The 24,709-nt window shown below is 49.6% G+C and overlaps 1 protein-coding gene across 1 annotated transcript in view; it reads right to left on the reverse strand.

The window, feature by feature from the left end:
- The window catches only part of Esrrb (estrogen related receptor beta), an 89,317-nt gene extending 65,960 nt beyond the window's left edge, over positions 1-23,357 (reverse strand). The window contains exon 1 of the mRNA XM_052185349.1: positions 23,308-23,357. Coding sequence (XP_052041309.1) covers positions 23,308-23,357 — 50 coding nt within the window. The remainder of the gene's footprint in view (positions 1-23,307) is intronic.
- Positions 23,358-24,709: the final 1,352 nt, after the last annotated feature.

The following is a 24,709-nucleotide window of genomic DNA, read 5'->3' on the forward strand; positions in this document are numbered from 1 at the left end:
CAGGTGCTGTTGGTGAGATTATGAGGGATAGATCATAAAGAGCCTTCGCCCTCCTAGAAGCCCCACTCTCAGAGCAGCACAGTTCCATCCATGTCAACTGCAAGGGTTTCCAGCCCAAATGAAAACCTACTGCCCTACTGACCCAACAGGACCCGACTTTTGTACTGAGAAGCCTGTTGACTACGAGGAATGACAAATGGTCATCCCACTCTCCTAACCTGCTTATCTGTCTGTAGAGCCTTAGTGGCTTCATTGTCGTTGTTGTCATTGTTGATGTTCCATCTGTGTGGCCTATGGGCCAGGGTAACTTCAAACTTGCTTTGTAGCTGAAGGTGACCTTGAACTCCTAATTCTCCTGTCTCAGTTTCCCAAGTGTCCTAGGATACTGGTCTATGTCACCACACCAGACTTTCTTTCTTTTCATTTTTCTTTCTTAAACAAGAACTCAGGTACCCCAAGGTGAGTTCAAACTTGAGGTGAAGGCTAGTTTCGAACCAAGCTTTTCCTTTCTTTGTTTTTGTTTTGTTTTTTTGAGATAGGGTCTCATGTTGTAGCTCTGGTTGGTCCCAAACTCACAGCAATTCTGCTGCCTTTGCCTCCCGAGGTGCTGGGTTCATATATGTGTGCTACCACCACTGGCCTCTGAGATTCTTCTAAGAAAGTTTAAGCTACAAATGGTACTCTGGTAGAAGGAGATATTTATCCCTGCGTCAGCATCTGAAACCTGCCTCAGAACAAACAAACAATAAGACAATCTGGGAGGAGGAGCTCACAAGGCCCCACTCTCCATGGTGAGATTAATAGTTAATGGTTTCGGGGGAGGGAGAGATATTCTGTTCAGTGGTATAGTTACTAGTAAGGTTCCATGCCGTTGTAAATAACCCCTAATCCATGCTCAGTAAGCAACTCTAATAAAACTCAAATAATCAATCCATCCATCCATCTATCAATCATCAATCAATATCAGTCAGTCAATCAGGTCCTGGTATTGAATACCTGTAGCTCTATTACTAGGGAGATAGAAGAAGGGGGATCAGGAATTCAAGGTCATTCTCTGCTACTTTGGTGAGTTCGAGGCCAGTCTGATTTGTGAGACTCTGCCTTTTAAAGAGTAAAGTACATTTCTTTCTTTCTTTCTTTCTTTCTTTCTTTCTTTCTTTCTTTCTTTCTTTCTTTCTTTCTTTCTTTCTTTCCTTCCTTCCTTCCTTCCTTCCCTTCCTCCCTCCCTCCCTCCCTCCCTCCCTCCCTCTTTCTTTCTTTCTTTCTTTCTTTCTTTCTTTCTTTCTTTCTTTCTTTCTTTCTTTCTTTCTTTCTTTCTTTCTTTCTTTTTTTCTTGGTTTTTTTCAAGACAGTATTTCTCTGTGTAGCCCTAGCTGTTCTGGAACTCACTCTGTAGACCAGGCTGGCCTCGAACTCAGAAATCTGCCTGCCTCCCAAGTGCTGGGATTAAAGACGTGCGTCACCACCGCTGCTGGGCTTAAAAAAAAAAGTTCATACTGTCCATGATGACACGAAAAAAACAGAAAGGCAGCTGGCTAGGGAAGATGGCTAAACTCTGGATGTATCCGACATCCTGATGACAGCAGGCCTGCAGTCTGGAATATGCGCCCCTGAGTTTGCGCTGCTGCTGCTGCTGCTGCTACAGAGGCTTCTTCATTTTATTTTATTGTATTTATTTATATTTTTAACTATGAGTAGCAGGGTGTGCATGTAAGCTGGTTCCTTGCAGAGGCTGGAGGCACTGGATCCCCTGAACTGGAAGTCACAGGCAGTTATGAGTCTACAGAAAGACAGAGGTGTTAAAGATTCTACTCTGACCTCTGCAAGGGCAGTACGGGCTCTCTGAGCCATCTCTTTTAACCTCTGAGCCGTCTCTCCAGACCCATATACCTCTTCTGGTTAGCCCGTGGATTCACAGGCCTAAGATAGAGTCCCATTCCTGCCTCATGAGGAAACTGACTTGAGACACCTCTGGCTCCTACCTCAGGATTGACCTAGCCTGGGACACCTGACCCTACAAACTCTGAAAACTCTCTTCCTCCTCCCACTGCCAGACAACTTAAGTTCTCCTTGATGTTTACCTAGCTTAGCTTGCTTTGGAGAAGTGTGTCTACCTGAGTGTTTACCTCTGTTGGTCTGGCCTCAAGTTCTAGGAGCTCCAGGTACCCTTCTGCCCTCATGCTGGGTCCAAAGGCTGGCCCTGAACTCACTGTACCCTCTGACAGTGGCCTTGAACTCCTGATCCTCCTCTTTCTAACTTCTGAATGCTGCGATTACAGGTGTGCATCATCACACCCAGGTTGTGAGGTGCTGCAGATCAAACTCGGGGCTTCACGAACAAAGAAAGGAAGAAGGAAGGAAGGAAGGAAGGAAGGAAGGAAGGAAGGAAGGAAGGAAGGAAGGAAGGAAGGAAGGAGGAAGGAAGGAAGAGAAAGTTGACTTAGCATACGCATGTGAAAGAGTTAGAGAGTCAGCCAGCAGGTAGCACCACCCCCACCCCCATGACTCCTGCCTCCAGGTTTCTACCTTGAGTTCCTATCTTGAATTCCCACAGTGATGAGACCCGAAAAGTATGAGCCGTATAACCCCTTCCTCCCAGCTTGTTTCTGGTCAGCATTTCATCACGTCAACAGAATGAAACCAGGCCGATGGTCATCTCAGCTGAAGTGAGTTCTGGAAAATTCTTTGCCTTTGACATTCTACCTCTGTCCTCAAGTCTGCAGGCCTACATTTGAGGCCATCTCCAGGCTTGTTACATTCCTATTCAAAACTCCTCTCCAAATGACTTTTCTAGAAGGTTTTCCAGCAGGATAATCCCAGCATGTGGCAACACAAGAAAAAGGGAGTGAGCTGCCCACTCGGGGTCCCGCTGCCCAACCAATTCTCAAGGGCAGAGGATGGGCCCGGAGCAGGAAAGCCTGTGTGTCAGGCATCTTTCCTCTGCCTTCAGCAAGCTCCGCGAGCCCTGGTTCATTTGGTCCTCCAGGCCAAACCAGCGTGGGTTCTGTCGGGCCATTTGCAGGCGCAGTGAGAAAGTTACAGATATCTTGCTGGGCCATCGCTTATTCTGCATGGAACTGGATGAAACCCGACCAGAGGCTGCCACAGCTACTTATGAAGTAATTGTCCCCTCGGAGACTTACATGAACTCCCACCAAGTTTACACCGCGAAGCAGGGACAGCTGGTCTGTGGCGTCTGCTGTGACTGTGAAGTCAGGAGACCCATTGTGACCAGTGATATTTATATACATGGAGAGTGCAGTCCCCTTCAAAATGGCCACCTTGCACATCTCTGTTCCAAGCCATGCTGCCTCTGGTCACACTCTTGACGCTTCTTTTGGGAACTGCCTTTGGGGTCAGATCCTCTGAGAAAAGAGTCACAGCCTCTCTTTGTCATTGAAGCTTACTTTGCTAAGCTTCTAAATGACCTTGGACACATTAACCCCACCCCCACCACCCCCCAGGAAAGAATTCACCATTAATTGGAGCAATGCTCACAGCAATGTTCACAGTGAGAGTAAGAAACAGGGAGTATGGGGTAAGAAGGAGGAAGGGGGTGAGAGGAAGGGGCGGTTAGACCCCGAGTCCTAATCTAAGCATACCTTATCCACAGTGTGCTTTGTCTCTTGACTTTTCTATGAACTGCTTGCTATAACCACTCTCCAGATGAGACCACAAGGTTCAGAATGAAGACCTTTCTAAGAGTCCAGAGCTCTCCATCACAGGGAGCTTTCTTTACATTACCCAAAGCCAGCCATCTGTTTAAACAAAGGTTTCACCCCGTATTGAAGAGCAATCGACGAAGACACAATAGAACATGCCTGTAATTGTAACCTTTGGCAGGTGATGGCAGGGGGACTGCCTGGGGTTCAGAGTCAGCCTGGGCTACATAGCAAGACTCCCTGTCAAAAACACAAATAACAGAAGTATCAACCAGTCTACCCACAAACTGTCCCATCCTGTCCCTTTAAACACCACCATGGTGACTGGTCCCTTCCACAACATTGGCATCTGTGTTTTAGGCATGCCTGGACCAGAGGGCAGTGCAGAACACAGGGACGGCTGGTGGACCCGGCTCAAGCTCTGTGCTGTAATGCTGAGTCACCCCGGGCCAGTCAAGGAACCTCTCCAGGCTGTCGCTGCAACATCTTGAAACAAGGAACAGAGAAGCATCTGTCTCATGGGGTTGTTTTAAGGACCCCATGTGTCATTTATCTGCCACCCACAGCAACTGCTGTGAAAGTGATGTCTCAGGCTGTCACTCTATGGTCCCTGCTTGTGGGAGCTGGGGGCGGGGGGAGACAAGTCCAGTCTGCAAGCAGCAAAACAGTGACCTCCCACTCAGTGGGCAGCCTCTGAACTCTAGGGGTGGGGGATGTCAACAAAAGGAGGTAAACTGCCACTCAGAGGCAATGTGCTCACCCGATGACATGCATAAAGCACAAAGCATGGGCCTGTCCCTGTCAACTGGGTTTGGTGGCACATACCTGTGATCCCTGCACTTGGGAGGTGGAAGCGTGGGGATCAGAGGTCAGAGTCACCCTAGGTTACATGGTGTGCTTGGGGAGAGCCTGGGGTACACAAAGCCCTGTCTGGTAAACGAGACAGAGAGAGGGAAGTTGAGATGGCTCAGTTAGAGAAAGTCCTTGCTGCCAAACCTGATGAACCGGGCGCCATCCCTGGGACCCGCAGGATGGAAGGCGGGAACTACTGCAAGTTGTTCTTTGACCTTGGCATGGACTGAGGCACGTGCACCCTACACTGCATACATGGACAAAATTAAAACCAGGTGGCAGAGGGATACAGGAGTCATTTGCCATCTTCCAGTGAGCCCAGCATGGCAGACCAGGGTGTACCTGGGTTCACATCCTTGCTTTGACATTTAAAAAGGGGGGGGTGATTAAAGCATTATCTCTCTCTCTCTGTCTCTGTCTCTTTCTGTCTCTCTGTCTGTCTGTCTGTCTCTGTCTCTCTGTCTCTCTGTCTGCCTGTCTGCCTGCCGGCCTCTCTCTCTCTCTCTCTCTCTCTCTCTCTCTCTCTCTCTCTCTGTGTGTGTGTGTGTGTGTGTGTGTATAGAAGCAGAAGAAGACATTAGATTCTGGAGTTCAGCAGGGAGTTATACACTGCCATATACTAATGTTTGGAGCAAAATTCAGATTCTCTGGAACAGCAAACACTCTTAACCACAGAGACGTCTCTCCAGCCCCAATCTTGTGATGGAAACCAGATCTGTGCCTTTGGGACCACTACTCCATCTCCCAACGCCCTTACCACGGTGAGGAAAATATATGTGCACAACAGAGAGTTAAGACAGGAAGTAGGGAAGCATGCTGCATCCTGCCTGGGACAGAGTAAACTTGTGCTGACTCTCCCCACCCCCACCCCAACTACAAAGCCAATTTCCAATGGCCAGAGGCTGGCCAAAGGGGCACTGCCCACATTTCAAAGATCAGGAGTGAAGTGATGAGACCGTGCCAGGGGCTCAATGGAGCTCACTCAACAGTGCCCATAGACCCGAATGAAGAGGTTATTATCCAGGGTAAAGCGCATGAGCAAGAGATGTATACTCATTTATTTCTCCTTTGAGACAGGGTCTTTTGTAGCCCAGGCTATCCTCCAACTTGATATGTAGCAAAGAAAGACTTTGAACTTCTGATATCTTGTCTCCACCTCCCAAGTGCTGGGTTCTGAGGGCCAGGGTTACAGAAACGCATCGCTACCATGCAGATGGCTTTGACTTTTTTTAAAAAAGAGATTTATTTATTTTATGTGCACTGGTGGTTTTGCCAGCATGCATGTCTGTATGAGGGTGTCAAAGCTGAATTACAGACCATAGTGAGCCGCTATGTGGGTTCTGAGAATTGAACCCAGGTCCTCTGGAAGAACAGCCAATGCTTTTAACCACTGAGCCATCTCTCTAGTCCCTACCTAGCTGGCTTTTTTAGTGTAAAGAAAATAGAGTTCCTAGGCTACTGCTGAGATATTCACGGCCAGGCTCAGACTTCCATCTGTCTGGTACCCAGATGGCTTGTGGTCTGCGTTTGGCCAATAGGTGGGGAAAGGATGAACTAGACATGGAAATCCAGAGAAGGGGATTAGAATCTCTGCTGCTTGGTGTGCGAGCTGGTCAGGTAGATGCAGCAAGGCTCAGGAGCCAGGTTCTCTGGAAACCCGGGGGGTGGGGGGGGGTGGGGGGGAACCACAGGTGACTCCAGGGGTGTGTATATAGCCATGACCTTGGATGCTATGGTCTTACCAAGGGGATAACAATGAGATTTCACCAGGCAGGGCTCTCCTTAATGTATCCTGACCTGAGGAATATGTGTCAGAAGACTCAAACAAGGCAGATGGTATTTTCCAGGGTCCTGGCCTACCGTGTAGAGAAGCCCAGGGCCCCATTCATGTCCTTCTCCACCACAGTTGGTGCCAGGCAAGCTGGCATAGGATGACAAGGGCCCGCAGAGACACAAGATTAATGGCATTCGAGGCAGGTGATCTGCTATCCCTTGCCAGCTCGAATGGCCCGGGCAGGCTGTGTAAGACACGCAGCATAGCAAGAGCCTGCCAGGGAGGCCAGCCCGCACCAAGCAGGCAGAGCAGGTCACTGTATCCACCCACTGTCAACGTTGCACCCCAAGACCTGAGCCTTTGATCCAGCCCCCCACATACACACACAGCTTTGTCATGGCGGCAAGCAGTGGTACCAACTTGGTGGCAGAGAGAGAACAGTGGAGCAAGGAGAGGCAGAACTTTTCAGGCCTCAGAGCTTGGGCTCCATGTTGGGACTTCGGGACTTTGCTTTTCTTCCAAGAGAAAGATGTCTGCCTTCTGGCTTTCATGTACATAAACATAAATTATTATTTCTATTGATGAATACTTATGTGTGATCATAAAAAAGAGAAAACCAAAAATAAATCTCAATATCAGGATTCCTAAACCCATTTCCCACAAGTCCTTCAAAACGACAATATTGTGTTTCTCCTTCCAGAACTTTCCAAAGCTCATAGCTGGCATGTTAGTGCTTAAAGATCTTGGATTTTACTGTTTATATTACTCCATTGCTTTTAAAGATGATGATGATGACGACGACGACGACCACCACCTACGTCACCTGTTTTTCCATCCCATCCCCACGTTCCCGTGAGGGCATCTACCAGCTGCGGAGGCCATGAATCCCCTCCCCACCTCCTGCTCTACAACCTTCCTTCTCAGCCAGAGATCTTAGACACATAGTCCCAGAGGTCACCTCTGAATAAGGATGGCCAAGTTAGGGTGTGAACTTGGACACGGCTGTGCTAGCTGGGAGGAGTCAGCAGGAGCGTAGTAGGGCCCCAACAGTGTCTCTGCACCGGGCACCGAAGGCCACAGTGAGGCAGCCAAAGAATACCTTTGCTTCTGTTTCCCCATCTCTCACTCGTTCTATCCCCACCATGCACACCGCTCTGACCCCATAGATCTTTTCTGCAAGGTTCCCTTCTGATGACGGTGACAAAGATAAGCAGCATTCCCAGTGCTTGCTGCTGGCGACCACACATGCGGGCTCTTCTGTTCTGAGGATTCACCCCTGAGGATTCGCCCCTGAGTTCCCTGCATGGCTGCCAAGTAGGACCCCCTGCTTCCTACTCTCTCAGAAGGCTCACCTATCACAGGCACAATCTCAGGCTGGTTCGTGTGGCCAGGACTAGGCGAGCAGAGGCAGAAAATCTGAAGTATTCTCTCTTGTCTGGGTGGGTGCAGAGCTTGCTAGGGGATGGAAGTCTTGCAGGTGTCTGGGACACATGAAGGCTCTGGAGATTCAGCCCCCACAGCTGCAAAGACCCATCTTCTGCTTCCAGAGGACTCTGATAGAACTGCTTTGATTGCTTTAATTCTTTCTTTTCCATTCTTTCTTTCTTTCTTTCTTTCTTTCTTTCTTTCTTTCTTTCTTTCTTTCTTTCTTTCTTTCTTTCTTTCTTTCTTTCTTCCTTCCTCCCTCCCTCCCCTCTTTCTTTCTTTCTTTCTTTCTTTCTTTCTTTCTTTCTTTCTTTCTTTCTTTCTTTCTTTCTTTCTTTCCTTCCTTCCTTCCTTCCTTCCTTCTTTCTTTCTTTCTTTCTTTCTTTCTTTCTTTCTTTCTTTCTTTCTTTCTTTCTTTCTTTCTTTCTTTCATGTTTTCTAGATAGAGCTTCCCTGTGTAGCCCTGGTTGTCCTGGAACTTGCTCTGCAAAGCAGGCTGGCCTTGAACTCAGAGATCTGCCTGCCTCTGCCTCCTGAATGCTGGGATTAGAGGCATGTGTCATCGTACCTGGCTAATAGTTTCATTGTAATAAAGATGGCTCGGGTAGGGTGTCTATGTCAGAAGACAGTGCCCACATGTCTTCATCTTCCACGGCACTAATACAGGCCCCATTTGGTTCAGGATGATAGACACTTTCCATGTCCCTATAGGATGAGGGGACAGGGGCTATGTCCTCTTCCTCCTTCCTTCCTGGCAAGGGGCCACCATGGACAGGATCACTTCGGGATGCTCAAATCTCCTGAGCAGCCGCAGGCCTCTCAGGGGTTCTATAGCACCGTTCTAAGCACCACAGGCAGGGAGGAAGCAAGTGATGGCTGGTCCGTGCTGGACCACCACGAGATGTGACAGACATGGTGCTTCCCAGGTATGTGGACTTGAGAGTTATCGCAGGAAATGGCTTTGGTTTGGACCTGATTCCAGTGGATTCCTGGGGTCACCTGGGCAGGCCCTTCTTCCTCTGTACTCTGTGAAAGCAGGGTAAGGTTTCCCACTTAGAGTCACTGTTGGAACCTAAGAGCAAATTCTACTGTGCACTGGGGTCTCTCCCCTCCAATGTCCTCTAGAGTGCCTACACACTCCCAAACCTGCTCATTAAGACCTCAGAGCCGGGGGTTAGGGGCGGGGATCCCAGTACTGTTCCAGAACATTCTTTTTTTCTTCTGTCTGCCAGGGGATTCTCAGCTCAGGGCGCCAGCGTGGTTCTTATCCCCGAGCACTGGATTCGCAGCAATAAGAGTACACCAGGGTGACTTAGTGATGGGGCTGCTCTCATGGAATGAATAGGCCCAGGTTCCTCAGCCTCTCTACACCTCAGTCCTCAGACACTCACTCTGCTCTTCTCCCTGGTATACAATGCCCATGACTGAGGAAAAACAAGCCTCGAATCTCACCAGTCCTTCAAACAGACCTCCATGGTCAGTGAGCAACCTGTACGGCTGGACGGTAGCCCACGAGCTGCCCAGCCTAACAAAACGTTCTCAGATGTATCATATTTACTGCAGGCTTCTCCGATCCCAGCCCTGTGTTTCGATTCACAAATAATTCTGACACAGGCAGGCTCCAGAATTGCTCGGGGAAAGACCAGAATCCCATGAGAACTAGCAAGTCGGCATAGATTTTTCAATGCTGCCCAATCTAGGCACGGTCACTTCCAGGGGTGTTGGTCTATGAGTCCAGAATTAAAAACAAAACCGGGACCACGGCAATCAGCGAGACGCACCTTCAGGCCTGTGTAGAGGCAGCTGTAACTGTTACTGGGAGTCCATAGCTCCCAGTTAGCTTACTGTTGAAAGTGGGCTGGGCTGGGGTTGGGTAGGGCCTGTCTGGGTGTGACTTAGACAACAGCACAGTCAATAGGTCCCGCCCAGGATATTCACTGCGCAAGCTCCCCTTGGGATATTCTGGGACACGTCTTCTGTTCCCTGTACTGTGAGAGTCCCCGCCTGCTGGGGCACAGCTTCTGGGTCCCACACTCACAGGGGGGACAGGAGTCTCTTCTCAGACCTTCAGCCATCTTTAAAGCTTCAGCCATCTGCAGACTTTCCCTGCTCCAGGTTGGCTGTGTTTGACATCCACCGCGCTCAGCCCCGACCTCGTGTGCCTCCTCACCGGCTCTCCAGTTTGTTGCAGCCCTGACCCCAAAGCCTCATAGGCCCTGGGGCGCAATCCTCTAGTCAACGGGGCTGTTCCTCTGGGACACTCAGTATTTTCTGCTTCCTGTTCTGAGCTACTCAGCTTCAACGCCATGGGCAGCGGGAGCAGCGGGAGCAGGAGCGGGGGCGGGGGCGGGGGCAGGGGGTGGGGTGGGGTGGGGGTGGTGGAGAGCAATGAACCTTAGAATCCAGACATACAGTGCACATTCCTCTATCTGGGAAGTCTTCCGTGGTGGTGGGATTTGGACACGTTTCAGGACAGTGAGGAGCATATAAGTACGATGAGTCAGCGATTATTGAGCCCTTACTGTGTACGCATCTCTGCTTGAGCGCCTGATGTTTACCACATTTTAGTTGTGCCAGCACCACAGGAAGGCTCACTGCAGATATGGAATCTGAGGCACAGAGAGGTCAAGCCATTTATCCACAGTCACAGAGCAGGATGCAAGGAAGCCAGACGGTGCTGTGTTGGTGGAACACATGCAGAAGAGCAGTGACTGACTATAGAAGTTTTGAGTTTCTGTGGTGTCCCGTTTCAAGCTATCAGTGTGACAACTCTGAGGGGCTTGGAGGAATGGGCCACAAATTGCCACTGTACAATACAGTATGGCCCTTGACAAGCTCAGAGATGGCTACCTGCTTCAAACACTGAAAGCAAAGTGTCCCACGGCCTCAGGAAGTGCTGAGCTTTTGGTATTATGATCTTTGTTTTTACTGTGATGTGTTGAATTACACATTTATATTATTTCATGCTCAATAGTGATTGTGTTTGATAACTAGCTTTAAAAAAAAACTGAAAAATTAACAATTGAGTCTCCTGGGGCCTGGGCACCGAGAGCTACGTTTCTCTCAGCCGCAGAACTGGCTGTTTCCCAGAAGAGTGTATGCACTAGCTACCGGCCCTTGTGCTAGACGGCTCCGTGTTCAGCCTGAGCAGCAGGTGTGGAGCCACAGAGAGTCCTGGTCATCACTAGCTACAGGGCTCTCGTCTCCCTTTTGTGTCCCCAAGGCTCCAGTTCCCTCACTGGTAACCTCTCTATCATACTCAAACAGGAATTAGTAAGCACTTGCTCTATGCTAGGATTGCAACCCAGGGCCATTGGGCAGCTCCATGGAGAGAGATCCAGCCATATATGGGGTGTGTAAGGGATGGCTTCACAGAGACGGGATCCTTGGGCAGGGTTTCACAGGATCCATAGAAGCTCTCCGGATGGGGAAAGGCCTTCTGGGGAAGAACAGTTCTCAAGTGTGTATTTATTTGGATAAGTTTTCAGGTGTCGGTGGGCATTAGACAAGGAAGAGAGGGAAAAGAACTGAAGATACTCTCTCAGTGACTTGCAGGGAATCCCTGGGTTACTGGGTGGAGTGAGGGAAAACACAAGGAGGGGGGGTTGTTACACTGGGGCTATGAACTGCTGCTGACAGGCACAAGCGGGATTCAAGGCAGGCTCCAGCATCACACACAGACTGGGGTTCAGGAGCTGATGGAGAAAGAGTAAGGCGTAGATGATGATGGGAAACATGGGAAGGGGGAAACGCAGGCCACAAGAGAGGATTCGATCCAGAATGCCTTATGATGCCCGAGAAAGGGAGCAGGCAAGGGTCAAACAGTGACTTGTGTGTTCGCATGCCTCTGTCTACCTAGCTGTGAAACAAGATTCCCAGGGCTGTTGTGAGGAAGCAGTGGGTGAATATGTAAAATATCCTTTGGGAACATGTGTCCCATAGTAAGCACCCAATATTAATATTATTATTATTAAGATCATCCGTGGATCTGAACACCACTGTCGGGCTCTGCACCAGGCTGCGATGCTTCTGCATATCCAGCAGCAGAGGGCATTCCTCAGAATAAGTGGGGCTGGAATACTTGCCAGACTGTCTGAAGGTCAGGCAAGCCGCAGAGGCAGTGAGTGTGTCCTGTCCTGCTGGTGTGTGTGTGTGTGTGTGTGTGTGTGTGTGTGTGGTGTGCGTACGCGCTAGGGGAAGGCACACCACAGCTGGAGGCAGCTGCAATGCTACAGAACCTGCACCACAGCTCAGAAGGAGAACTAGAAACGGGCTGAGCTGTGATCCTGGCTTCTGAGCTGTCCATGCGCCTCTCCTTTCCGCTCTAGAAAGGCCCAGCTGTAGGGTTGGTGCCCATGGGCTGCAGAGTCGGCGAGGGCCTGTAGGGGGCTCTAGAGCCCTTTTATTCCCAGTATCCAGGCAGCGAGGAGACCTTAGGTAAAACAATGGTATTACTAGCTCTGGGAGGCGAGTGAGCGGCAGCTGGGGTCCTAGCTTATCTGCACCCCCTCCCAGATGACCCTATTCAGATTTCATCCCTAGTCCCCTCTGCTTCCCATATGACACTGATGCGAGTGGATTTCCCACAGCATCTTACCCGAGCTCTCCATAGGAAGACGGGATAGTATCTTTTTTGGCCATTTAGGTAGAGCAAGGTTATCTTCTCATTGTTTGAATGTCAGGTACTTGCTGCAGTTGTCCAACATGTCTGAGGGTGGGGTGGAGGGTGGAACACCAAGCAAGTTCGGGTCCTCAAAAGAGTTTCTCCTCTGCATCTCTCTAAAGCAAAACTCAACAGCTGTGGGTGCTACATGCCCCGAAAGACTTACACAATCGCGATTCCATTGACACATTGGGAAAGCAGAACTCACTTCTACCCACTAACCCCTGAAGCTATGACCAATCTAACCAGTTAATATTGGCAAGATGCAGGAGATGGTCACTTAAGACTTTGAGGGGCCAGAAAGAGGGCTCAGCGGGTAAGGGATCTGTGGCCAAACCCACGGAGACACACATGGCAGAAGGAGAGAACCAAGTTTCACATGTCGTCTTCTGAACTCCACATGGCACCATGACACGTGCCCATACACATACATGCACACAGAAACACAAAATAAATGGATAAAATGTAATTGGAAACAATAGGCGGGAGTGTAATACTGCAATGCCTGTAATCCAAGCCCTTGGGAGACGGAGGCAGGAGGATGAGGAGTGGAAGGTCATCACTGGCTACACAGCGAGTTCCAGACCAGCCTGAGCTACGTGAGACTGTCAGAAAACACGCAAAATAAATTCAACAAATAAATAAGTTGAAAAGAGAAAGACAACTGTAAAAAAAAGGGGGGGGACACCCTCCCTCCAAAACCCCCTGCTCTTTCCCCAAACCTTAAACATATAACTACCCTTTGGTGTTTTGCCAAAAGCAACAGCAACCATAACGATAAGGATAAGGAGAATATAATGGCGCATTACTTAATCAGACAAATTTAAGATTTAGCAAATATTGCATGAGATGCATAACAAAAAACATCATTGTTTATCTAAATTAAACCAAATTATACAAGCCAAAATTACATTTAACTGTGCGGTATTCTCTATTTCATCATGCAAGTCCACTCAGGAGACTGAGGATGTGCACACTCATTCAGAGGAATATTTCCTATTCATTATTTCCCCCCAAGCTCCACTAATCCCTTCTCTAATCCCCTGTGTTACACATACAGAAATCCAAGCCACAGTGATCACATTAAGCTAAGTCCAGTCCAGGCACCCCCCCACCCCGCTTTCATTAACACGAAACATTTAAGACACGCCTACTACATGCCTGCTAAGCGCCTGGCACTTGTCAATGACTTGATTTGATCCCCACAACAAGTTAAAGAGAGGTAGTTATTATCTGCGGAAAGAAAGAGAGAATAAAGTTTCCGCAAAGATCTATGAACCTGGGTGTGATGGTGCGTGCCTTTAGTTTTAGCACTCTGAAGGCAGAGGCAGGTGGATTTCCTTGAGCTGGAGGACAGACTGTCTACATAGCAGGCCCACTCGTGAGACTCTGTCTGAAAGCAAACAAATAAAAACCGACACGTGCAACCCTACGAAAATCCGTGAATCTTATTTCCATGGTCCTTCTGAAGGCACGCTCATTTCCCGCTGGTTACTTCACAGGGAAGAGAGGAAAGAAACCAGAAAGATTCTGTGTCATCAATAAACAATCAGGGCCACCGCCGTGGCTGTTGGTTGTGTGCCTTCGTTTCAACCATTTGCCTCTGGAATCAGTACAGGATGTGGCACACACAGAAGGGACATCCCAACAGCCAATAGTAAGTTGGCCTGGCACCTGCTGAAGATAATGTTCCGACTCTGTAATGAACAGCTAGCTCACCTGCTACGAAGGCAGGTAGGCATGCTCAGGCCAGCCCCGAACTCTCAGTGACAATGACACACAGATTCCAAATGTTCTTTGGAAGAAAATAATAACAATTTTAAAAATTTAAAAAAATCTTTCTTTCAATCATTCTTAAATTCAACAAAAACTGTTTCTTATTATTCATTATTAAAAACAAAACAAACAAATCCTCTGAATCTGACAAGGGAATTACAGCTATAAAGATCTCTCACTGACTGAATAAAGATCAGATCTGAACCTGAACTGTACAGCCACACCGGCTTGCATTTCCAGAGGGGACTGGTTTGTTTGCTAAATCGCTTGCTAATCAACCCATAATCCAAAGCTTCGATTTTATTTTCCTTGGGGGGAGGGTAAGAAGCTAGTCATAGTGATCCTAAGTTGTTCAAAGGAATGCAGACATCAGGGTCCCCCGCATATTGGGGGGCGCAGAGCTGTGCCTTACATTCCCCTAAACACACGCACAAGTGCAGACAAAAGCAAAAGAAAGAGAACACAGCTGTGGCATCACTGGATGCAGGAGTAGCTCAGAGGCTCTTGGAGAGGTCCTGCCCTGCAAACTGGGACAAGAGCCTCACAGAAACAGAAGGGCCAGTAAGGTGGCCGACCGAGGTGGCTGGGGAGATGACTTGCCTCACTTCCTGCCACTCTTGAAGATCCTCCATGTCAAAGCACCTCCCCCTTGTCCTTCAAAGCCCCCCCTTTCCCACCTGCAAACACATGAGAACACAGTCAGAAGAGCCACCTGACAGCAACAGGAGACGTGGAAGGACATCCTTAAAGGGAGAGCTCTCTCTCCTGCATTCCTCTGGAGTTGGGCACATGTGGTTAATACCAACCAGATTCTCTGCCACCTGCCTGCTCATAGCCAGACACTGGTTTTGCTCCTGGATGAATTCAAATACGCAAGCCCGAGGCCTTTGCGTATTTTACATTCCCACAAAATGTATTTATGCTCTGAGGCGAAACTGTGGCCACCGTTAACCAGAGACTGTGAGAACACGGGTCATGTGAATCGCTTGGCACTCTGGAGGAACGAAAAGGTGAAAGCTGTTATTACGCTTCTTATAATCATTACAACCACCACCTTCTCGCTATTATTTCTGTGAAGAGCGGTGTTCTTTCTGACAGTGTTTGTTAGCGTGACGGTTTAGGGAGACGGTGGCGTCAACAGACCCAGGAGATGGCTGACAAAGAGTCAGCCTGAAAGGAGATGGCTAAATATTGTTCCATGCACGCCGAAGGTCTGGTTTATTACTAACAATGAACTCTGCAGATGGATCAGGAAAGCAGAGGTGTGAGGGAGGGCACACGAGTTTGCTCTCTCTGCTTCATCAGGATACCCAACGAGAGCACCCAGGACCAGACGGTGAGACAGGAAAGACGGGAAAGACTTGAAAAAGGACTCTGAAGAGTTTTCCTGTTTCCTGCTACTTCCATTCATACTCTATCACTGGTTTCCCGGGTAACAGACACAGCCAGCTTGAATGAAATATGAAGACTGGGTCTTTCTTCACTGTTCTTGATGTTTTTACCAAAACAGATGAGCAGGTGGGTGACAGTGGATAAAGAGATGGATGGATGAATCACAGTGGAATGGCTGAAGGCACTCTGTATCAGACTTTTACGGCCTCCACCCCAGGACAGCTCAAACGTGCTCCTGTTTGCATGGAGACATGTGTGCACAGTCAGTTTGCACGGTGACATGTGTGCAAAGTCAGGCCCACATACCTACAGTCTCCCTCCCAAACAGTGAAATCGAAACAGGCTAGCAGACAAGGACATGCTGTACCAGGTTGGGACGGAAACGGCGAGGGTTGATGAATGAAGACGCAAGACGAGGCTGAGTTGTAAGGCACGAGAAAAAGGTCCCCTAGGACATGCCCCTTCACCCCATCGCTCCCCAGAACGTGTCCTTGGGACTGCATGGCCTTGTTCTCCATCCTTCAGATCCAAGAGCACAGGGAAAACGGGCGATGTTCAAATCCACCTCTCCAGGTTGTTCTTCTCCTGTCTCATTCCTTCTCCTTTTAACATAGATCATATTCTCTCTCACTTAGTGTAGATCTCCTATAACCCAGGCTAGCCCCGGTTCTAACTCTATATGCAGCTGAGGATGACCTTGAACCCCCGATTCTTCTGTCCTCACAAGTGTTGGGATTTCAAGCATGCACTGTTGTGCCCGACTTCAGGTATCTACAATCAGGTTAAAAAAAAAAAAATCTCAAACCAGAAATCCAAAGGGAATTAGCAAAAGAATCGATAATTTTAAAAAGTAATACATGAACTCCAGTTAATTTGTGCAATTGAAAATTAAAGTGCCACATATAAAGGATACTTTATGGTTCAGATCTGAAACTCTGGGATGGCAGTGCCCTGTGTGTCTTTGGTGTGTCACCTTCACTCTTGTTTTAAATGCTGTGTTTTAGTAAAATGCTGGTTATCGGCTGCCAGCTAGCTGTTTCTGTAATGGTCTAGAGAGGACCATGCTAGACCGTTAAACAAAAAATTGATCTCACTTGAAGCCAGATGATAAAAACAAAACCCCGTCAGAGTTTGTGCAACTCCCCTTTGACCCTTAAATAAGATGATATTGAAAAATAAAACACCATATTCTAGAAATCCATTCCCAGAAATGGCTCCATCCTGGCCGGCAATGCAGCTGGGAATAGAAAAGACTCCACCCTGGAAAAAGCTCACTACAAAATGCAATAGGCAATTTGGGGGTCTTAAGAAACGAAAAGGGAAATTTATTTAGGATCAAAATCTATACAGGTTTTAAAACACAACAAAATGAAGAGTAGTTACACACTCTCACACACATATATTCACCTTCTGAAAAACGTTAGGTTTACATAATTTTAATTTACACTGAGATAATCCTAATTCTAAGATGTTCAGCTGACCATCTTATCGGATCCCATACAGAAAGGACAGAGGAACTACAATTTATTTGTCTCCATTTAAGAAAACCTCTGAACTTCCGTTTTTGGTGGCATATCTGTCCAGGGAGAGGAGAGGACATGGAGGCCTGCAGTAGAATGGCCCAAGTACTTGTGTCCCTCGGAATGGTCATCTGATAGAGGGGCGGGTCTACCTTCACTCTCTCTCCAGTCTGCTCCAGTCCAGTCCAGGGTGAAGACGGAGAGAGGCCTCTGAGAAAGCTAGGATCCTTTATACCACAAGAACACCAGCCAGTGGGTCCCTCTGTGGTCCCTTCCATACTCTGGATCAACTTCAAGGTGAGAGTTTTTACTGGAATGTCGCCAGACCTGATCTCAGCTCAGGCAAGGGACAGGCAGGCAGGGCTTTTTTTTTTTTTTTTTTTTTTTTTTTTTTTTTTTTTTTGTACACTGTCACTCCTTTTAAAGGGAGCGAGGCCCACAGTCCATGCTTGTACCCACCACACTGGCACACATGGCTCTCCAGAGCATAGTGGCCCAGGGCTGGATGCAGCTCCTGATGGGATCACAAAAAAGGTTTGACACTTCTCTACCCTAGTTCTTGCAAATTAAAATCTTCTTATGATCCTCTCTGATATTAATCCTGACCAAGACAGAAAGGAAAAAAAGATTTAAAAAACAAAACAAAACAGAGGCACTCTTGGGGGGAGGTGGGGAGACAGGTTGCTGCATGTGTCTTCACTTGTATGATGTTTGGTGTTTGGTTTTGGATGATGACTCAATGACCGTCTCTACAAATCTCCGAGCAGAGCAGAACAGCAGAAGCTGGGCAGCCTTGCGGAGCACACACACACACACACACACACACACACACACACACACACACACGCATGAAGAGCTCACGCTAGGGGGAAGCAATCACTTCCTGCCAGCTGACTGTGGCTGAGACTGATGAGATGGGTGAGTACCAGCCCCTGCCCCTGAGCCCCAAGTGCGCCGGGCAGAAGTCATCACAGCTTTTGTCAGAGCTTTTCTTTCTCCGGCTCCTGATGGGATCCTGACTGTGAGTGACTCCCAGGGTCATAGGACCAGCCAGCATGCAGCCAAAGGCTCCCATCACAGCATCCCAGTGTGACCATGAAGAAATAGAGAAGGAAATGCCCCCAGCAGACAAGAATTGAGGGTCACTAACCCAGTGTCCAAGGGAAGGAAAATCTCCAAGAAACAACCTCTCACACTCGTTGCCGAGAGAGCTTCTCCAGAGGAAGGGGGTCTGATCTCAGCACAGCTCTGCTGTGGTCAGCTAAAGATCAGTGGGCCCCACTGGTGGCAAGAGGCAGGCTGGTCCTTCGAGGGTTAATCTGCCGGGCTAGCTATCACAGGGGTCACTAAGATGTGCAGAGAAGTTGAGCATCCCAGTCCCCCATGGCTGGTCTGCTAATTACATTTGCAATTATAAGCACCACAGCCTCCCTGCACAGGGACCAGACAACATTGGGCCAATGGGGCAACCAGATGTAACCCGGCCCTAGGCCACTCTGGTTCCACCAGGAGAGACTAGGGCTAACTGAAGCCTGTGGGCCCTACCTCTGAGGACTGGTCCTTGCGACAAGCATTCCACAGAGGTATAAGTGTGATAGACAGAGATGGGAAACTCAGCAGGCTTAAAGAAGGTTCACAGATGCATACCACACACACACACACACACACACACACACACACACTTTTTTTCCTTCCCCTTCAGAGCTGGAAGCAGGAGGAGTCTCAAGGGCACACAGCAGAATGTTGAAGATGCTTCCAAGCTGACTGTCTGGTTTGGCTACAGCCCATCCTCCTCCACTCTACCCTATGGCTTCCAGGGAGCGATCTGCAGACCCTGCATTCACTGCCCACTCCTGCCCAGGTACTCCTTGGGGAATTACAGAGGACACTAGAAGCTGAACATTGCAGCCAATGTTCCATCGCAGTAACATTGAGTTAAGGGTCATCGGAATCTAAGTTAGACAGTCCCAGAGCCCATCAGCAGGGCTGGTTAAAGCCGGGCAGAGCTTCTATGTATGCGGGGAGGAGCTGAGAGAGATGGGCAGACCTCAGGAGAGCTGGCAGGCGAGGGAGGGCATCACAGTCAGGCCATTCAGGATACAGGTCTGAGTTTATTTAAAAAGGTAGGTCATGGCCTAACGGTCTACCATTCTTTCCTTTAGAATGTGGACCATGGCTTAATCATCTTGAGATGGCAGGTGCTTACAGCTAAGTTCTAGGGAGCCAGCTCAATCGCACCGTGCCTCTGGTCCATGTGCTATTAGTCAGACACTCTCTTTGCGCAGCCGGCCTGCCCCCAGGTCCTCACCAGCCACCCTTCAGGTACTACTCCCACAGCCTGGAAATGAGAAAGACCCCTGCCTCAGAGAAACAAGACTTCTTGCAGAGGACCAAGGAAGAAAAGAAACTTTTCAATGACATTAGGCTCTCCCCAAAAGCCATCTGACAAAATGTCCAGTTACAGGTTCACGAAGCCCAGAGCACGGAGTTGTGAGAGCCCGGTTGAGAACAGGCCCCTCCTAGAAGGCTGAGAGTGACATCAAGTCACTCTCACAGCTTCCACCCCCCCCCCCCCACACACACACATACACTGCTATCCCGAAAGTCTCCTCTGTCCCTTTTCTCGACTAAATGGGATATTTATTGATCACTCCAAATCAATAGAATGAAAAGGTTCCTGTTTGGGGGATCAAGTTGTTTCTCCCGTGCATGCTCTTATAAAAGAAAATCTTTTTTTTCCATACACACACACACACACACACACACACACACACTATATAAGTATTGGCAGAATAGAAGATTATTTCTAAGATGAGAGGGATTGGTAAAATAATTTACCCCAAGAGGAAATTTCCAAGGATATTAGCACTGTCACAGACCCGGAAGGGCCTCAGTCCTGACTAGGGCCCTGTGACACTGACCTAATGTTTTTTTCTATTTATTGCCTCGGGGCTGAACAACTCCGGCTAGCTATACCACCACCACCCTCTTCCACCTATGGACACCTTCAGAGGAGTGCAAACATATAAAGGTTTCTTTTCTGGAGCCCCTCCCCTGGAAAACCACGACTAATGCCCTTTCTCTGATTTATTTTTGAATGTACCATTAAAAATTAATTCCCCCCTTTGTTTTTCTCCAGGTCACTGATTTTGAATTACCATGTGGCATTTTTCCTACGTGTGAACCCACATATTTTACCTTCAGGACAGTTTGTTCTTTGTTTCCTTAACAACAGTGAAGTGGTCAAGTGGTCCGTCCTCCTCAGAAGGTGGCAACTCCATCCCCACCCCCCCCCACCCCCCCCACCCCCCGCCCCGACACTGGGGGTTTTGTGCCTCGGGTCTCCAGCCCAGTGTTTCCTGGAGTCAATTCTTACACAGGCAACTCACAGGAGAGGACCTTCAGTCTGCCCATGGCAGGTCATACGTGTACAGGGAGTACTGATCTGGAAGGGTGAGGGAGTCACCTCTGGGATGGACTGTGGGGAAATGAAGAAGAAGGGCAGGACGGCCAGGAAGGTGTGCACCTGCCCGCTCACCTCTCACCTGGGACGGTGAGGATGACACAGAGAATGTGACAAATGTTCTCTGTCTCAGGAGGGGACAGGAGAGCTGCACCCCAACCGCCAGCTCACACCCCCTGTGCCCTTGGGCTTCCTAAAGTCTGAGAATGTCAATGAATGCACACAGGGTAAAAGAATGTATATACAGAGCACATGATGCCCTCCCCCCACAGCACCCCATCACGGGTTCCCTGAGAAACACCAGCCTGTAAGAAATGCGTGTATGCCACCATGCTTCCAGCAAACCGGAGTGTGCGGCAACCCCTGCTTTGCTACTTTGCTAGAGGAGGCTCCAAAGCTACCTCCACATACCGGCCCCTGTCCTCCCGTTTTCTCATTTATGCCCCAGCACCTCTGTACCAGGGCAAATGCAAACCATAGCTCCAGCCAACACCTGCAGATGAGCTACTACTGGGTATAGCTTGGCTGCAGCCTGAAGGTCCTGGGTTTAAAAAAAAAAAGGGGGGGGCAGGCATACTTTTGACTTTTGGTATGGCTCACGGGTAGAGAAGCTATTGTTATTGTTACTATTATTTTGAGGGGGGGGGAGGGAAAGAAAGAAATGAGCCAAAAGGGGTAGAGACCGCACAGCACTGCCAGGCTTACTTTATAAATGATTTTCGCTTTACACCTCTAAGACCTTGGCTCCATCGTCCTGTTTGTTGCCTCCCTGAAAGTTTCCTCTTAATCCACATTTCTCCCCGGACTGAAATCAGGCCTTCTGGGGGTCTGCACAACACCATCAATGCATACATCCCGGCCCCTGCACGCACACACATTCTCATATGGATCGATGACGACTTGAGCTAGGGACAAACACAGAGAGATATTTCAGGCTCAAGGGAAGAAGTCACCTCCAGAGAAAGGGAGCCTAAATAATTTAAATATCCAATATTTGACGTACTTGGTAATTTTATGTGAGGAAATGTCCGACAAGCCTCACGGTCCCCACCCCTAACCTTATTCTTCCCCCGGGGTTGCCGAGGATCTCATACTCCCTTGGGAAGGAGCCTGAAAGCAAAGACCCCCTACTCCCACCCGCAGCCCCAGGAACGGCATAACCTTGAAAGAGAATTGAAAAGCCACTTTTCAAGCCGATGGAAATCAGAATCCATTATAATTAAGGACCGCTTTCCTATCCCTCAACACCTCCTTCTGAACCTCTGTTTCAATTCTGCAGGTATTTAAAAAGGACTCTTTGCCAGGGGGAAAATCCCTGAAGGGAAAGGGTCACTGTTTCGCGGTGAGGGTGGGGGGCAGGACAGTCCGGCCATTGACACAGCAGCGGCGCTGCTAAGTTGCCTCCTGGCTTGGCCCAGGCAAGGGGAAGCAGTCTCCCAGGCAAGGTGAAGGGTTCGAAACTTCATCTAACCAGAGGAGGTCCACAGCCTTTATTTTAGAGCTGTCTCCCAAGTTCTTTGGCGGGATGGTTCGAGGAAAAGATGAGTGGTGTGGAAAGGAAAGGAGCATGATAGGGAAGAAAACTTGAATCTGTACGTTTCTTTCAGGGGAAAAAAAAAGGAAAAAAGAAGTTAAAAATAAAAATAAAAAAATAAAAAGAGGGGGGTGTTGGGGGTGGAGAAAAAGAAAAACACAAAAGTTACTTAGAAAAGCTGCGGGTGAGAAGCCAGAGTTTTCATTAGATTCTTTTTAATCTTAATTATTAAGCCTGCGGAGGACCATTTCCAGGACGGCACAACGAACGCTCCGAGTTCCACCGACGCGAGATGGGACGCGGAGCGCCAGAAGGAAGACCCCGGCGGCAGGTGCTTGAGCAGGTGGCACCGCCACCTTGGAGAGCGCGGGTGGCCCGTGTTGAACTGCGATAGTCGAGTCTTAGGGTCGATTCTCCCCTTCCCAGCCAGGACGCTCAGAAAACTGTCCCAAGACCCCGGAGCTACGGAGAGTTGTGTCGCCGCAGCCTCAGCCACCCGTGTAGCTCGCTTAACCCACGTACTAGCGCTGCTCAGCCCGCGGCGGGGATACAGAACCCGACACGCTGCCCCGAACGTCCAACAGACTTCACCTCCGCAGCACCTAGCGGGCCACCCGGCTCCCGGGGACAGGGGTCCCCAAGTAGGACGTGCGGAGCGCAGCGCAGCGCTCCGGGCCCTGCCGCGCCCCAGGGACTCCTGGGGACCGCCACAATGAGCGCGTCCCGCTGGGACCCCCGCGCCCGCACGACATTGGTCGCCGGCTGTTCCCCTCACCGGGCCTAGCACACCTGATTTTTCTGCCCCTGGCTGAAATCCTGTTGGGTACCCAGGATGGAAATCAAAGCACCCGTGGGGAGGATTCCTAGGACGGGACAGAACACCCTTGCGGTCGGTCACTTTCCCCGCACCTGTTCTGGGCTTCCGCCTGCCCGTCATGGAAATGAAGATATTTGTCACCGTGGAGCAAATTCAGAGTGAGCAAGAAAGCGCCGCTGTTGTCTAAAAGTAAGGGCTCGTGAAAGATGATGAGGGAAAAGTTAAGAGGAGGGTTTAAGAAACCCGGGCAAGTGTACGGTTTGCCCCTTCCTAGGTCCGGAGTGCCCCTCCTAGGTCCCTGCCACTTCAGGAATGTGTAGAAGAGGAACTGCGACATCCAGGATAGAGACACTTGGATGGGCAGAAGGACAGGCAGGCAGGCAGGCAGACAGACAGACAGACAGACAGACAGGAAACTGAGGCACCTACTGGTTGTGGTAGCCGAGGGGGTCCGGGATGCAGAGTTCGGACACATCCATCAGTCCCGTTTTAGCATTCCCAGTTGGAGGAGAAAGGCGGCGGGGAAATCACGCGGAAGACGAGTGAAGGGCACAGGCGAGGTGCGAGTCCCGGCCCGGCACGGTGAGCGCGAGAAGGCGGAGTGGGAGGACGCGGCCGCGGCGGGGGAGCCGGAGGCTGAGAGCGGCGCGCAGCTCCGCGCTCCCACTCATCCGCGCGCTCAGCGGACGGGCAGAGGGGACGCGAAGCCGTGGAGGAGGCTGGGGCGCCCGACACTTGGAGCCCACTAACCCTACTGTAGCTTTAAGGCTGAGAGACTGATGTATGATTTGGCTCCTATTGGCTATCTCTCAGGGGCTGGACTTAAAGTGACAGAATCGAGCTGGGGTGGGGGAAGGGGGCCAGCCCAAGAGACTTCAATGGAATAGGACACTCCCGCGGGCAAGCAAGGTCTCCACCTCCTGTGGAGTAGGAAGGCTGGATTTTAGAGTCCTAAAGCTTGCGTTCTTGCTTTTGCAGCTGAAAAGCAGAGGGGAAAGTCAAACTGCTTGGTTGGGACTGTTGGAAGGGAGGGGGCTAACATGCGCGCCGCGCCCGTCCCCCTCCTCGTCCCCCCCCCCCCCAACACCGGTACACAGCTCTATGAACCGACAGGCTTGGCAAATCCCTTCTGAGTCTCTTGGAACGGGTTTGTTCTACAAATTAAAAACGAGTCACATTCCGCCCCATCGCCACCATGGAGAAGCAGCCAGTGGCTTAGAAATTCACAGGCTCTAAGCTCGCGTTTAGTGCGCAAAGGGTCAGGCCAGCAGGTGAGGCGCAGCCAGGCAGAAGAGAGAGACAGATTCCCTTCCCTGCTCCTATCACCTGGGCCAGTCGGCTCTGAACCGCTGGCATGTGACTCCATGCTGGGTGTGTGTCCATAAAATGCCTCCAGACTACAAAAGTCAGGCTTCGCCCATTGGCAAATCCCAACAGTGCACTCAGGCCCCGGGCCCCAGGCATAAATCCCTGTCTGCTTTGGAAAACACAATTGTGCTTTTAAACCTCCAACCTACCTGTCACAGCTTCTCTGAGGCACTAGTTGACACTTTCAAACGCACACCTGAATTCCCAGCTATCAATGCACCTGCATCCCCGTCTGTCTCTCCCTCTATAAACCAGAACATTACTGGCTGCCACTGTAACCAAACTGAGCGTAAGTCAAGTCTCAACTCTTCTTGTGGGGTTTTTCACCTTGGGGATGTGCCTGCCGCGGGGATAATAATCAATTTGATTATGTGTGCTGGTGTGGATAAAGAATTATTTAAAAGGGGGGAGGAAACGCCCTCAGGAGAGAGAGAGTATTACCTTATTCTCTACAAAAGACAAT

The sequence above is a fragment of the Apodemus sylvaticus genome, chromosome 6, assembly GCF_947179515.1.
Source record: "Apodemus sylvaticus chromosome 6, mApoSyl1.1, whole genome shotgun sequence".
NCBI classification, from domain to species: Eukaryota; Metazoa; Chordata; class Mammalia; order Rodentia; family Muridae; genus Apodemus; species Apodemus sylvaticus.